Below are 17,077 nucleotides of genomic sequence, written 5' to 3'. Positions count from 1 at the left end.
ACATTTTTTATGTATCTTTTGAAAGAAGCTGCGTAGGAAGAAACTTTTTTTCAGAAAAGTGATGGAGAATAAATTTCCCATCTAACAAATGGAAAACAAAAAGCTGGACATTATGAAAAAAATTTGCAATTTTGACTTGGCATCACAACTCAACTTTTCTCTTAACCGATAAGGTCGTATTTATCAGCACTATCAACAACTGTTAAACATGCAAAAATTGACTCGCCATGCCAGCCTTTCGAAAGTGGTTATCCAGCAAAGCTGTTGAAAACCAACACTACAACTGCTGAGATGGGTATACAATGCTTTCTTGCTAAATTCCTCCTCCGACATATTATTCAGTCACAGGAGAATGTGGACGTGCGGACTTCACTTGGGAACCTTCATCGCTGCAGCGATGAAAGGCGTGCCCGGCGGGACTCTAGACTGAGGGACCCTCTCCACAACGGCTACTCTTAGTTTTTATTTAATAAAGTGTATCATAACCTGTGCTGGAATTCTACGGGAATACGACCAGCGGCTGTACGCAACTGCTAGTCCTATTGCAGATTTTTTTCCTTTTCCGCTCCACGTATTCACACTGCACCTCAGGAGTTCTAAGTATGCGTTGTCTACCCATAGCGGCGCTGCAACGACCATGAAATCTGTTGCTAGGCTGGCTTTTTTATATATGACAGTCTGGTGATCTCCCTCCCCATGTCGTAAGCTGCCGTCGCCAGGGCCGCTCGCGCAACAGTAATGTTTACCGGCAAACGTATGCGGGTAACGCTAGATGCATCGCATTGTTAGGAGGAGTGCCTTATCATCAATTATGTGGTTTCGTTCAATTACGTGCAATTATGTGAATCAAGTATGTGCTTGTTCTTTATTAAGGCGAAAGCCTTATATGTATCATAGTAAGGTCTCCATTTCAATGCCGTTTCAAAACCGTGTCGTCGACTCGAGATGATCCTCTTAAGATCAGAGGCGATAATGCGCACAAAACCGTGATTAAGTGTGGAAGAATGATTACGCAAATGAATGAAGTGATAATGGGTATACAGAGAGGTAAATGAGGGAAATTAAGAGTGAATCGATGGTGAATAAAGGGGTTTAGTTGGGTAATAGGAGTCAAACAGAAGGTAATGATGAGATAGAGTGAGCTAAGGTAATAAATGGTAAATGAAAGTGAATTCAGACTGAATGAAGGTGGACCAAGTGGTGATAGGGTGAATCAAGGGTGATGAACACGGGAAATTGGGAGAAATAGTGCAAGCCTTGCGTGATGGAAGTAAAACGAGATGCAAGAGTGAATGATGGTGAACCAAACAGGGATGGGGTGAATCAAGAGTGAATCAAGGGGCCATGTAATGAGGCTTCCAAAAAATATATGCGAGATTTGAGGGTCCAAGTGAGAGTGACTGAGCAAAAAAAGTGTTCAGTCACGGTTCCAGTTTGGTAAATCATAGGAAGGGTGACTTGCAAAAAAGCTGATGACTTACAAAACTCACTGTAAATTGTGGTTTCAGAGCGATGGTGACTGAGCAAAAACAAGTAGTCGTTGTGTTATTCAGTTAACGGCGCGAGGGCCTTCAAGTCCACTTAATTCTAGCATAAATGAACCCTATAATTTTTTGGAAGAAATGTTGTGCTGTATGTTGCGCGCGTGATACCAAAGAATATATGCAATTTTCGCTTCACTCGCTGAAGGACTTTTTTTTTCCTTTTTTTCGTGAGGACGGCGCGGCGAAAAATAGTAGCGAGCTCTCCTAACAGCCCATATGAGTGCTTCAACAGAAACGGCGATTCGGTGTGCCCCTGGAGCAATGTTTTGCTGCGGAACACAAGTGGCATGGCCGAGTTTCTAAGAGTGAGTGTCTCTGCTGAAGAGGCCGTATAGCTACCATAACGTACCCATTGTCTATCCCACTTCTCGCACATAACGCAACTCGCGAGGGCAACGACATCGTGGGTTGCACCGACTGAAAATGAAATACTTTGAGGAGTACTTTATGTACTACACACCCACTTGCACCATATTTGCTTGAACCGTTTCGTGCCGAACCGGTAGTCGGTATAATTTTTTTCGGTTCAGGTTCGGTTTGGGTTCAGGCAGGGTCTAAAAATATCAGTTCGGGTTCGGGTTCAGTTACGGCAAGAATTTCGGTTCGGGTTCGGATCAACACACTGTTTGAGACTGCTAATAACTTCTGTCTTAAGGAAAATAAGCTGGTCAAGCTACATATTGGTTTCATAACTAATTTGTTGCACATTAAAAGACGATAAAAATAGAAGGCAACTAGTGTACATTTAGCGGTTTATTTCATGAGCAATCTCGCCAAGGCTTTTCCCCCACTCCATTTCTTGTTCCTGCCGCATCGCCGGGAACCAGCTATAGTTCATAAAAATATGGTTTGATGTTACATGAATGTATTATTGCACATCTAATTAAAGGCTTGATAAAAGCTCGGCTGAGTGGGTAGAAGAACTGCTGATTCCACAACTCCTTGGTTATTCCGGGAAACACCATGGCCAGGATTCCCGCCACTGTATTTGCGTTTGGTCCGGCACCATCCACGTTGATCTGGATGTTCTCGGTTGTCAAAGGAATTGTGGGTCCCCGGCAGAAAAGCTTGATGTCCTCTTCTCTCTCACTTTGTGCAATGTGAAACTGCGTCGTAAAACGCGATACCTCAGAACGCAGCGTAATTGTGCCTTCTTGTCCAGAACAGTGTCTCCAGGGGGTTGTCAGCACCACGTCGCCTGTTTTTATGAAGTCTACTTGCACCATGCGGGAACCATTCATGCAGTACGGGATCGCCGGACCATACTGTTGCAACTTGTGGAATCCACTCGCATTGATACCGCGTATTTCAAAGCCAGCAAATACCGGGTAAAATTTTTCGGGGCCTATAAACTCGTGATCGGGAAACTTGGTGATGAGTCTCGCAATCGCGCCATCCACGTCTATTCCAGTGAAGTTGCAAGTTGATCCTGTAAACCAAAATTCATGTAATATTAACAAACGTTATGCTACGTATGTCTGACCGTTGAAGGTGGGAGTTTCAGCCAGCATCCTTTCAGCAATTCTGCTAAAGCATTTTTTTAAACACAGGTCAAACATTTTCGCTTTCTTCCTCATATTCTACTGGTAGAATTTAACATGTGTTAATGATTGGTTTCGTTTTCGGCGAGAAATAATATTTCCTCCATTTTTCGTACTTGCTGACAACCCAATAACCGTGGTCTAGTGGCAAAGCGCGCCCGCCTCGTCTGCGGGAGGTTGTGTGCTCGATTCCCACTACCGCCGGGCACCCACTGGTTCAAATGGGCACAGCATACCCCGGCATGGCGTTCGGCTTCCTTCAGGGGTGATGCCCTTGGGAAAGGAGCCTGCGCCCTGAATTCCCGTCGAAACCCTCGTGAGGACAGGAAACAAGTGATGTATGGGCCCCTCCCATGGCGGCCATTTCCCATGTGGCGCCCCAAGCACCTATTGAGGTGGGGACGTCTTCGGGTAGAGGTCAACACCTCTTTCCAAGCGTTGAGGTCCCATAATGGCCGATGACCAGGCTAGGAGCGCGCTTGTACGTGTTTTACCAGTAGGTACCCGGCGGCAGCACTTGCCTCCCGCAGCCGCGGCGGATGCTCGTCAACAAGGCCGTCTGTGGTTGGACAAGAGGCGCCCAGAGACAAGTCCTGAAATATCTGTTGGGCCCTCTTTCAAGATGTGAACCCCCACGACAGCCGAGCACCCGGCCAGGGGACATCTCTACCCATTAGAAAAACCGGTGGGTTCTCGGCGGCGCCGGGATTTGAAATTGGTACCTCCCGCATGCGAGGCTGATGCTCTACCGCTAGGTCATCGCTGCTGTCGTGGACTGCGGAGGCCAGCAAACCAACGACATAATCACACACAAGAGAGGGACATGCATATAAGAAACCCTAAAGTTAACGCTTTGTGCATGTATGTACCTCTTTGACTATATGTTGGTAAGTATACCGTAGGGAGTCGTCCAATCTTCAACATTATCAACTTTTTACTGCTATTAAAAACTCGATACCAAATTGATGCCATCTGCACTATAAAATAAGCGGCTTCAAACATTTTATTATTAATATTGAGGCACAGTACGCTTTACCAAAGCTCTCTTCCGTGACCGTTTTTTCAAAATATTCTACATTGAAAATAGAACAAGCGCTACAATTGCAACTGTGCTACAGCATTGTAAGTAGTGCTGTTTGCTTTGCTTGTTTTTTCGAGTCACAAGAGTTGGAATTCAACGAGGGTTGATGGGATTTCTGTCTTTATGTCACAACATTTATGTACCATACCGTAATGTGAAACATTGATATTGCTAGGATGAAAATGAGCAAGAAGCCAAGAGGGTCACAAAGGATAAAATCTATGAAACGAGCGCTCACGTCCTCATGCGTTCTTGTTCTGTCGATCCCCTTCACACAGTCTTTTGTCACGCCAGGTAACGAACTCACTGAGTTATTAATCGGTCACAGTATCACAAATGTTCATTTTTGGGGGGAAGCTGTTTCGTAATAACTTATCTGCATTGGTTTTTCATGCTGTGTGATGAGTGACGAATTTGTGTGTTAAAAGTTAACGCAGCTGATCATGTAAAAAAATTATATTTAATGCTGTAATTATTTACGATTGTAATAATTTATTTTCCCAGTCAACTGCGCGGCTTTATAAGGATCTGAGATATTCAGTGAAAAATAATTACCATGGCGCTGTCATCTCCGCCCTGGACATGCTATATTCTCACTATATCATTCGAACTTCCATAACAATACAATAGGTTACTGAAATAATGGACGCACCGCTACAACAATATGAAAAAAAAAACAGCGAAAGAAAAACTACGAAATCCAACAACGATTTCTGTGTCCTAATAAACTCACTTTTGTGGACAACTATTCTTGCTGCTTAGAACAGGTTCCCACGCAGCTAATGAGGACCTTCCTTCCTACCTCTTTGATGTATTGTATCGTTTTTCTGCCCATTTGTTAGGGCAACCCTTACCTGGAAAGACACGTGCAACAGTCGATGAGAGAGCCGTGAAGGCGACCGCAAGCCATAGATAACGAAAAGCCATGGTTTTGCAAAGCTGTAAACATGAATATATTTATTGACCGTGTAACAATATTCACATTATGTAGAACGTAGTAAAAGACAAGAAAAGCTGATCCTGGCTGCACTCAGAAACAATTATTAAGTTGCAGGCGCAAACGTTTTTCGTGACTAAAGAATAGACCTTAAAATGTTGATTTAAGATGCTCGTATAGCTTAATTCATCTATATCATTGTTAGTACTAAAAATCAATTATTTCAGCCCACAAAATTGGCCCAGCAATTCCTGCTCCAGCATTGCCTTCGCCACTTTAAAGAGCAATTACATTAGGGGACAGAGTGAGGATGATCCCGCTGTACCCCTCAAAATCCTTTGCGTAACCTCCAAAAGCATGTCACGTAAAATGAACTGTGCTTTGTAGTATCCGGAGAATTCAACTTTCTGTCAAGGCTATGTGCGTAAAAGAAATATTGATTGTGTTGGTTTGAACAATATATTACAACACCCCTACAATTTTTAATGCCGACATTTTAGCATTTCATTAAATATTTTTATACTAACTCGATCGTCTATGCTTTATACAATATACTCTCTATAATATTGTATATCGTACTATCGCTTTGTACACACAGCGATTATTACGGTTATTTTGGGGCTACCTGTAAAAAAAAGACCATTCTGCGAGCCGCATTTCGCTGCTGGAGCGCGCCTGTATGTGACTCACTTGACTTCTGCCGATGCCCGATGAAGTAGACGTTTCGAGTTGTTGGGAGTCTAAAAGAGTTCAAGTCGTTCTGCACGGTACGTTCAAATGAGCACCTGCTGTGCAGCCAGAATGTGGGACGCCTGGTACGCGTGCCCCTTTTATAATGCTCCCGTCGACGTAGCCGATTACTTTCGCTAAGCAGACATTGTACAATACCCTTGTAACCTCTGCAGGGGTATGAAGTTGCTCCGTGCAATCCTGACGCCAATGTCGGCAGAAGTCCAAGTGGTTCGTTTTCAGTCGCTAACAAGATCAGATTGGCGACGCCTCGTTGGTGTTGACAAGAGGCACAACACGACGCCATCGTCACTGACCACTGACGACTGGGAGGGTTGCTTGCCCTGCTGAAATGATATCTTGATGCTGAAATATGCCTTCAAAGAAGAGAGAGTGCCACATTAAGTGTATGTGTTAATGTGTTTCCAGCGTCAACGCCACCGGGCAATTGAGGGGCGACTACTTGCGTTAGCGTTGCGCCGTGTATAAGAGCATAAACAAGACGTACGTCGTCACACGCTGTATTTCACTATCAAGTGTTTCTGCTGGTGGGCCAGCCTTCGTTTTGCCCACGAGACGCAACGTTTGACAGTAAAAAAGAATGTGTTTATCCCTTTTATGATGTACCAACGACGCCAGTGTGTTTTCTGCCGCTATTCATATATATATATATATATATATATATATATATATATATATATATATATATATCACACCAAATATTCGTCACACCAGAAACAGAATGTTTGTGGTGGGACGAACAACCAAGATTTCTAAAGTTGCAACAATAGATTTCGATCGCGACAGCGATTCCGACGTCGCAACAGAAACTCTCTTTCGCGACGACCGAAGGTTTCTACCGCGGAGTTAGAAATGTGCCACTTTCTATAGCAACGACTTAAGTTCTGACGTCGCATTGGAAGCGCTTGCCTTCGCGACGCTTTAAAATTATATTGCAGTTTGAGATCCCTGGTGTACACTGTATTTTCTCTTACGCGAAATAAACGTTGCGTTCTCTGATTCTGTCAAAGCTGATAGCCCGATACCGATATTAAAGTCGACGTGGTGGATTATTGTAATTGTGCCGTGACGACACCACTCAATCGCCCTATCGGACTACTGAAAATCAACCGCTAATCGAAATTATCGCATCTGCGGCAATGGCTGCATATTCATTTTCTGTTATTTTGTTATATGTGACGCAAAGGCCTGTGAACTTGCACGGATTGTTACGCTGACACATTACCTATTTCCCAGAAATATTACATGATAAAGTTTTGCCAAACGGAAAATATGTTTTGGGTTGTTGCACGAAGCTGCGCGAAACTACGTCTCGCTCGGATGTCAGTATTCAACCATAGGCGCAACCGTGAGAAAGTAGACCCCGCATAAATGAACACTTATCCATGAAAGCTTTTGTAGCTATGTTGCATTAAACTCACAAATTATATGCGTGCTCGAAATTGTAAAGGACGAGAGACAGCTGTCCAAATTAGCAGCAACAACCCTCTCCGCGTCCCCGGTCACCGTTGTCTATTTCTGCATTTCTTAACTGATACAGATATCGTAAAGCAAAATATATATTCTAGGATTGAATGGGTACTTATCGCTACTCTGTTAACAAGTTTTACTCTTTTAGGGAGTTTTAGGCTCCTTGCATAAATCTTAATCTAACGGGAGTATAATATACTCCCTCAGAACGGAGTTTTTGTTCACGTCCTTGTGTTTGCTGTTTTTTAGGGACCCTGGAGAGTTTTTTTCCTGGTGAACACCAACTCCTGTGGCAGTTACTGCGGTGCTTTGGGAGTGTTTTATAGCTCCTTTGTGTGATATCCCTGCAGGAGTCCTTATGAGGAATGTTGGGAGCTTTTTATTGCTGCTTTGATCACCACAACATCAGGTGTTTCTGTGGAACATTGGAAGTAATTTGTTCCTCCTTTAAATGCTATTTCTCTGGGTGTTTTTTGAGGTACACTAGGATCGTTTATAAGTTGGCTTGGGTATTTCACTTTTGTTCATTGGCAACCTATAGGAGACGCGCTGGCAGTCGTTGGACGCCTATTTTCGGATCAGTTTGGCTTCTTGAGGAAGTTTTTAAACAGACCTATAGGAAATTGTTTTTGTCAGTTGTGGGAGTGCTTATGTGTAAATCTAGGAGCAACTGTTCCTATATTTTGGAAGGTTTGCTTCAGGCAGCTGCTGTGGATAGTTTTGGGAATTCTTTTTTATGGGGATTATATAGGACAATGTCTGTGAGTTACACTACCCACCATTAGCGAGCTTTGTTTTATTTGAGGGAATTTTAAAGAAGTGTCTTGTGAGTCATTTTAATCTCTTCTTCGGAGTTTTGCAGGGAGCTCTGGCAGTTTAATATGCTCCGTTAAGCAACTTTACGAGGTTGAAGGGAGCTTTTGTGTGTGTGTTTAGTAGAAGACGTCAATTGAAGAGGTACTAGATGACAAATGAATAAAATGTCTGTAAAGTTATTGTATTCCACAGGATAGTGCAATCAACGATTGTAGGCATAGTGAACGTGAAATGATCGATTAAATGAGATCTACACAAACAAATAATTTTGATACTGAATTCAAGCACTTGGCAAGCTTCAGTACACATGAAAATCCACAAGTGAAGCAAGAACAAAACTAGTAGCTCAAAACAGCACCATGCGCTATTGGGCAGTCCTTGCAGGTATTAGAACCCGCCACAATTATTTTTGCGAGTAAAAGAGCATGCTACAAATAATGATGCAAGGTAGGCCAGACAGCACGAATGACTCTAAGGAAAATCAACACAGTGAAAGTGCTTTTCAATACCTAAGTTATGTGTAATTGATGCCTACATACAACTTACTGTCACATGTCAAGCTATCAGTAACACACAGCTGCAAAGAAAAAAAGAAGTCAAGGTAGCCCCCCCCCCCGCCCCCCTAAATCAAGTTGTTTAGCACTGCGCAGTGCCTGAAATGCACACTGTGCAGTACCGGAAATGCACACTACGCAGCTAATGAAAACGAACTTCATAGCAAGATGAGCATCAAGTGTCAGCAGTAATCAAACAGGTCAAGGGGGCTAGTCTTTGTCAGGGAAAGAAATACATGCAGACGCAGCTCCACCTGACACCTACAATACAAGCGAAGATGTCACTGCGTTGCTGCGTATTCTGATGCCCAAGTTGGCATAAAAGAGGTTCATTAAAGAGTGCCACACGCACAATTTGGAATCAAGGAGGTTCATTGAAGAGGTGAATAAATCCCGTGGTCCCAGGGGCACATAACCAGTGGTCTCAATGATGCATTCCTATTGCAGCCCTAGGGTCACATTCCGCATTCGTCTAAATATAAGGCGAGTGTGGTATATATGCGATGAACTGTGAAAACGCTCCATACGGCTTTCTTGTGCCGGGCATATCAGCCTTCCCCCTTGCCCACAGATGTGCTCATAAGCGGCTGCCACTGCCTTGAAGCGGTCAGTTGTAACCTGACCTTACAATTGTTCACCAGCAGCCAGGCTGCTGCCCGGTTACGTTGCCGTGCAATAAATGCATGCCATTCTACGGTCTGTAATCTTGTACGCCTCGTCTATCCACCACGACAGCAAGTGTTTTCAAAATTTCTGCCTCAGGGCGCTCTCGCGTTATATAAGTGACGTAGGCAAAAAAATCCAAACCCACTCTCAGAAATTATGGTTGAAGCAATCGGAGTCGCTTGAGAACACTCCCCTACTTATTGCACAGGCCTCGCTATCACAATTAAATGCTCGTGTCGAGCATTTCAATTTACCTCATCCTACTTTATGCACCCGCTCATCCTCCTAGATGTCCATATAGTGGAGAAAAGTGAACTATACAAACACTGATAAGCAAAACAATTGTTGCCTTAGCAAAGAGAAGTCCCCTCGTTGGAAATATTTCCCCACCTGATCCAACACTTGCTCAACTGAAGTTGTTCACCATGAGCTGAACATTGCGTAAAAGCCTACAAAGCAGCAACTCAACAATAATTTTGCATTTATAATGAAACCCGAAAATGTTTATTGGATGCCAAAGAAAATATAACACATGAACCCTTAACGGTATCGATATCTGTGGAATTCTCACACATGCAAGGAGGCCAATACATAGCCACCAATGCACACGTAAGGCATAAATACAAATACTTTCGCTGCGGAAAGCACTGACACCGTGATGGCAGGGGTATTGCATGGAGCCAGGCATGCCATTCAAAAACTATGAATTTGTATTTTCTTCTGCCACATGCAACATAGTAGAGATCAAGGCAGGCAGGCTGAGGCTGCGCAAGAAGTGGTGGCCTTGAAAAGGGAGGAAATCCAAATGACAAGCCATGATACTAATGAGATGGCAGTACACGATAGCAAGCATCCTAAAAACCTAACAACTGGGTTATGTATTCTTGTACTTTAAAACTAATGCGATATGGATATTTAAATATAGCATCACAAGTAATTTCACAATGCTGGGCCATTCAATACTACCACAACAAGATTATCTTGGCCATTTGAGGTTTTAAGAAAACCTATAGCGCATTACTACGGTTGCAGACTGGACATGGAATATTTTTGATATTGTCACATCGTTTAAGCATCAATTATGGTGTGGTCTAAGGTTAAAACAACATAGCTATATGAGACACATTTTCGCTGAGTTCGGCATAAAACACTTTTTGTTCTAAATATGCTCAAATTGTACTCTAGCCTTCCTATTTCATGGGATGCAAATTTTTAATACAGCTCAACGACTGAAACCCTCCTAATTAAGGAAAATGTATGGATGTGTATTATTGTCTAGTTGAAAGCTCTATCTCTGGTACATCTAGTAATAGTAACAGGCTGGCCCAACAGACGCAGTGGGTGCTTCAACATAAGCGATGAAGCTGTGGTGCCCTGAAATAACATGTTTGCAGATTTTCTTCTTTTAGCGCAAAAAAACACACGGACGTAGAAGAAGAACGGAGACACACAAAGGCGTTAACTTCCACCAACGATTTATTTCCGGGACGGACGCATGCACTTTTGTACCAACACTTTTCCCCCACTTGCTTCACAGCATGTGTCTGCTCTCACGGTACATGATAGTCAAATATTCTAAGATACTTGCAGGTTAATGCAAGACAACAAAGCACATGGTAAAATGATAGGACACTTGCAGACTAGGCAGAGAGAACTATTATGTTTAACACACGTGCAGGAACTCCAACTTCTTCAAGGATAGTGACAGAGACTATTTGCTAACACATAGTATCGCCGAACTTTTCAATGTGAGCACTTTCAATGATTAGATGAGTTAGTTCGCATTTACTTCTCCCGATAATGACTGTATCTTTGAAGCGGGGCTCTCCGCATCCGCACTTGTGATAATGACTTGCGAGGAAGCCATCCACCACAGGCTTGCTGACTTTATTGCCATGTTATCTAAGCCTAACGTTGATGCATCTGCCGGTTTCTCCGATATAACTCCTTCCACATTGCAAAGGTATTCGGTAAATAACGCATTTCCTGCAGTTAACGTACCCTTTTCTGTGCTGCTTTTCGCACGCGTCCTTTTTTGTACCATACGGTCTTGTTTTTGCATACAGGCTGATAAGCTTATTTGGAGCTGAGAACACAATGTCGACCTTCCCCCGACGTGCTATCTTCTTCAGGTTATGCGATAGGCGGTGAATGTATGGAATTACGGCAATTTTTTTTTCTTTTTACCGGACTCGGCGCCAGCTGTCGTCAAGGAAGCATGCTCTCCTGACTGCGTTGCTCTGAGTAAGGCTTCGGAAATTGACACGATCACATGGTTTTAAACCCAGCCTCATTCAGACGCACTAACTTTTGTTGAAAACTGGAGGACATCAAATCAGGGCACGATTTCTTCAGAGCATTACTCAAACACATTTTTGCTATGCCCCTTTTAATAAGCTTAGAATGAGCAGAACTGTATGATAAAAGAGCCTTGTTAGCTCTAGGTTGATAACACCAGCAGATGTGATTGTCAAACAGCAGAACTTTTAGATCGAGAAACGGGATATTACTACCTATTGGCATTTCGAAGGTCACATCAAGGGGACTAAGACATTCTGAGATTATGCTTGTAACATCCTCACATTCGTTTTGAAGACACTGAGTGGTGCAGTAAAAAACACAAACGAAAATCATCAACATAACAGAACGCTCTGTAGACTGACGTACCCCATGAGTCTCTCAGCCAACACTCTTGTCCATTTTTTGCAAAATATAGGTTACTCAGAACAGGTGCCAAACAAGACCTGATACATATTCCTTGCTTCTGTAAAAACAGAACATTATCCCACAGGATAAACGTTGAAGTCACGTATTGCTTTAGTAGTGCTAAAAACTTTTGAACAGAAGTTGCCGCTTCATTGGAAAACCCCACTCTACCAAATTCATCTGTGCTTTCTTAAACGCAGGTTAACATGTCAGACTGAGGAATAGAGTAATAAAGGTCTTTTATGTCAGCGGAGAATGCATTTGGCCTCTTGTCAGAATGCACTTTTACAAACTCTAAAACTTAATCTGAACAATTCACAAGGAAGGGGTCGTTAACGTCTCGAAGAGTTAGTGATTTTAGCAGGTACACAGCTATTTCCTTTTGCCATGTCCCTTTCGCAGACACAATTATCCTAAAAGGGACATTAGTTTTGTGCGTCTTTGAACTAAACAATACGTCTAAACACTTGCCTCTGTTCTTCTCAATGTTTTTGTTGCCCAATGTACCTTGTTGTCCAGAACATTGTCTCCACGGCGTTTCCGGCACAATGTCGCCCGTGTTGATGAAGTCTACTTGCACCATGCGGTTACCATTGGCGCAGCACGGGATCGCAGGACGATACTGTTGCAACTTGTGGAAACCGCTGTAATTGAAATATTTTGAAATATAAATAAAATATGTATCGGTGCCAATAAACTCGTGATCGGGAAACATTGCGATAAATTTTGCAATAGCGCCATCGACGTCTATCCCAGTGAAAGCACATACTGTTCCTGCAAACAAGAATTCATGTAGTTTAACAAAAGTTATTCTAAGTCTGACCGCTTAAGGCGTAGTTACCGCGAGCGTCCTTCCAGCAATTCTGCATGAAGCATTGCTGAAGCATAAGTCCACAAAAACGCGGTTTTATTCCTTATATTCTGGAGCTACACTTTAACTAGTGCCCATGGTTGGCTTCCTATTTGGCAACAAATATTATTCCCTCCTTCTTGATGCGTGTTGAGAACTCTAAAACAACAAATCAAGAAAGGGGGACGTATACATAAGCAGCCCCAAAGATAGTGCGCTATATATGTGTGTACCACTTCGGCTATCTGTTGGTAAGTATGCCGTAAGAAGTTGTCCATTCGTCAACATTATAAACAGCTCGCTGTCAGTGGAGCTATAATATCACTGGTGTCAAACGTTTTATTACTATTATTAGGAACTGTATGCAGTTCCTCAATACAGAACGGAGCGGAAGGAGTTTTTTAACACATACGACAAACAAAATAATTAATTATTTATATAAATTTTCAGTTCATTAGGCGTTTAAGAAATCTCCGTTCTGTGAGTGTTTTCCCGAAATGTACTTTTAACAAAGCCAGAACAAGCGATGCAGTTCTTAGTGCGCTACAACATCGTTTAACTATGTAATTCTGTTTGCTTCCCGTGTTTTTCAGGGCCACTACAGTTAAAATTATACACGGGCGTATGAGAGTTCTATCATATTAATTTCCGCACCACTGATGTAGCATGCTGTAATGTGTTAAATCAATCTTGCTAGAAGAATAGGAACGAGCAAGAACCGAAGAGGGACACAAAGGAAGAAACGAGAATACGAACACTCATGTCGTCATGCATTCTTTTCCCGTCTATGGCGTCTGCGCACTATTAAGGGCGAAGCATTTCTTAGGGAACATTTGCTACTTTGACAGTATCTATCTATCTATCATCTATCTATCTATCTATCTATCTATCTATCTATCTATCTATCTATCTATCTATCTATCTAACCGCCTACGTCTTTGTGCTCTCATGGTCGTTTCGTTAACTTGGTAGGTACCAAAATTGGTTTAATATGACAGGAGTGTACGACGAACGTAACTGATAGGTCATGACAGAATGTCATGAAATGCGTGTGTGTAGGTCATGACAATGTTCCTGTGAAAAAGATTAACACTCAAAAACCACTGAAATGGGTTCTGACATGGGCACTAAGTGACGGAAACACTAAAGGATGCTGGTACAAGTCATGGCCATGAGCATGACGCAGCCAAAACGACAATGACTCAGCGAAAAAATATTAACACTCAAAAACCACTGGAATGGGTTCGGATGTGGTGCTAAGTGAAGGAAAAGGCTAAAGGTTAATGGTCGAAGACTTTGTCTTGAGCATGACTAAGACTTTTGCGTTAAGGTATCTTAGAAGTAGCGAAAGAGACTCCTGAGGACTTGTGAAATGGCATGTCCTGACAAGCGTGTCATGTAGGTCATGAATGAGCCGCCTACGTCTCAGTGCTCTCATGGTCGTTTCGTTAAGTTGGTACGCTCCCCACGCACTTCTTCACATAACATCGATTCTCGTGGGGCGCGGGATCTGCCGGCTTTTTTTGCCATGCCAGCTAACGAACTCACCCAGATAATCGTCACACAGGCACACATGTTTTTGTTTTTTTTTTTTAGAGAAGCCGTGTCGCTGTAATTATTCCGTATAGGTTTTCCTTGCCGCATGATGAGTCGCTAATTTGGGTTTAAAGAATTGACGCTGCTTAGTAAATAAATGTGCCGTTTAAAATAGTGAAATATTTATGATTAAAATAATTTATTTTGTGTGGCTATAGAATATCTCAGATATCAAGTTGAAAATAATTACCATGGCGCTATCATGTATGCCTTAGACTTGCTATACGGACCGTATCCTTAGAACTGCTATAAAGACGCAACAGGGTGCTGAAATTGTGAGCGCACGGCTACAGCAATCCGCAAAAAATGCGAAAGACAACAGCAATTTATGTGTCTTAATAAGCACACTTTCACGGCGCACTATTCCTGCTACGTCGAAGAGATTCCCGCCAAGTAATGTGGGCCTTCCTTGATGAGTCTTTGACGTAATGTTTTGTTTTTATGGGCGTTTGTTAGGGCAACCCTTACCTGGAAAGATACGCGCAACAGCAGGTGACAGGGCAGGAGACCTGGAACCACAGATTACCAAAACCCATGGTTATGTAAACCTGTACGCGCCTACATATGAATCACGTGTCAAAAATCAAAACAGATTATTTCGTTTTTATACTCTGAAACAAATAAATAAAACGTTGCCGGCGCAAACACTTTTGCAGACTAGCGAATACACCTTAATATGTTGTTTTAATACAATCGTCTAGCTTAATTCACGCATATCATTCTGCTGGCACGGAAAAGTAGTTACTTTAGACCATAAAATTAGTCCAGCAAATCCTCCTCCAGCACTGCCTTGTCGGCCTCGAAGACTGTTTACTTTAGCGGACAGGATGATGAAGGTCCCTCTGTCCCCTCAAAAGCCTGTACTTAATCTTCAAGAACCTGCGCCAGAAAATACTTTGTAGTGTCAAGACAATTGAACTTTTTGAACACGGCTATGTGGGTAAAACAAATATGTCGTCTTGGCCGAATTATTATAGCCGAATATTATAGCACCTTCTAAATTTCTCAAGCGATATATTTTATTGTTTCCTAAAATATTTCTATACGAACTCGCGTATACTTTATATATTATATTGTCTACAGAAGCGTTGTCTAACACTGCCATCATTCGGACTATTTTCGGTCTATCTGTCAAAAAATACGATGCTGTGAGCAGCATTGCTCTGCAGTAGAATGCCTATATGTGACTCACCTGATTTCTGGCTACGCCCGATGAAGTCGACGCTTCGAGATACTGGGATGTCAGTCTGTTGCACTGAGCCTTTTTATGCGAATTTTTTTGTATCACGCAGTAATTCTGCAGAAAGATGACCAGTAACGGGGCGGCGTATAACAGCAGTAAAGATGGTAGTGCTTCGAAGTGCCCTGCAGTCAAACGGAATCAGCCTCCGCAGGAGACGGTATTTCTGGTACTTTTTAGAAAGTGATCCATCACAAATAGTGGGGCCACGGCTGCTTACCTTTTAACATGTGTACTTGCGATGAGGTCGCGCTACAGGTGGCAGCATCCTTGCAGCGTTAAGTGTGGATAGCCACTAAGTGCAACGCATTGAAAACTACAGGGCGGTGTATGGCTGTGAATTGTCTCATATTTGTTTTCTTGTCCTCATTATAAATGTAATAAAATAAAGTGTACGTCTGCATTAGAGAATTGATAGCAAAATAACTTTTTTGAAGTTTCCGAGACGGGAATTACGATTTCTTTGACTACGTCGGACTGCATTATTTTTTGTAATTACATATTTCTTTCCTAACGGTAACGCTCTACTAGTCCTTTCGCTGAAAAAAAAATTGCATGCAATATTTCGGGAATACATTTCTTTACAACTAATAAACGCCGCCATTAAAAAAAAGAAGTCAGCAGATAGGTTAGATAGATACCTGGAGGTGCCATGCGTGCGTTCTACCATGGCACGCAACAAAAGGGCCACTTTCCTGCGGTTTGAAGCCGCTATTACCCGCGCTGAAAATGTGACAGCATTGAGTTGGGGCCAAAGTATTATTTGAACAAGAGGCCGTGCTGATAACCCAGTTATTTTATAAGCTTGCTCTTCTTGGCAACACAATATTTTTTGTGCTTCTTGTATTCTTTTGTGTGCGTTTTATGGTGCATCTCGTAATAGCAGAGAGCTAGCCTAACAGTCGAACTGTGTGCTTCAACATAACATTGACTCTGTGGTGCCCCTTAAACCGCATTTTGGCGGTGGAACACACCTGGTATGGTCGAACTTAAAAGTGAAAGCGACTCTGCCGAAATAGTCGTATAGTTCCCTGAACGTACCTATCGTCTATCCCCACTCTCTCACATAGCGCAACTCATCAGGGTAACGATCTCGTAGGTGGCGCCGATGGTAAATTAACTATGTCGAGAAAAGGACTACGGATTTTGCACCCATTTGCACCATATATTCTTGATCCATGTGCTGCCGAAACAATGAGCTTTATTTTTTTTTATTTTGAGGTCAGGCACGTTCTAACGATACCGGCTCTCGTTCGGGTTCGGTTTCGGTTAGAATTTAGGTTCTGGTTCAGTTCAACACCCCTATTCAGACGGACCGTAAACATT

The 17,077-nt window shown here is 42.6% G+C and overlaps 1 protein-coding gene across 2 annotated transcripts in view; it reads right to left on the bottom strand.

Moving 5' to 3' along the window:
- Positions 1 to 2,293: 2,293 nt before the first annotated feature.
- The window catches only part of LOC125946795 (uncharacterized), a 61,319-nt gene continuing 46,535 nt past the window's right edge, over positions 2,294 to 17,077 (bottom strand). Inside the window, exons 1-3 of one of the 2 annotated variants that reach the window (XM_049670812.1) lie at positions 5,794 to 5,901; positions 5,021 to 5,105; positions 2,294 to 2,973 (exon numbers count right to left, since the gene is read on the bottom strand). In XM_049670812.1, coding sequence (XP_049526769.1) covers positions 2,372 to 2,973; positions 5,021 to 5,093 — 675 coding nt within the window. In that variant the 5' untranslated portion in view covers positions 5,094 to 5,105; positions 5,794 to 5,901 and the 3' untranslated portion in view covers positions 2,294 to 2,371. Of the gene's footprint in view, positions 2,974 to 5,020; positions 5,106 to 5,793; positions 5,902 to 17,077 lie in introns of those variants that run through there. The other variant, XM_049670813.1, reaches the window with a different exon arrangement.

This window comes from Dermacentor silvarum, chromosome 7, assembly GCF_013339745.2.
Source record: "Dermacentor silvarum isolate Dsil-2018 chromosome 7, BIME_Dsil_1.4, whole genome shotgun sequence".
In the NCBI taxonomy this organism is placed as follows: domain Eukaryota; kingdom Metazoa; phylum Arthropoda; class Arachnida; order Ixodida; family Ixodidae; genus Dermacentor; species Dermacentor silvarum.
The sequence above is the reverse complement of the archived record's forward strand: the minus strand, read 5'-3'. Positions and strand labels throughout refer to the sequence as shown.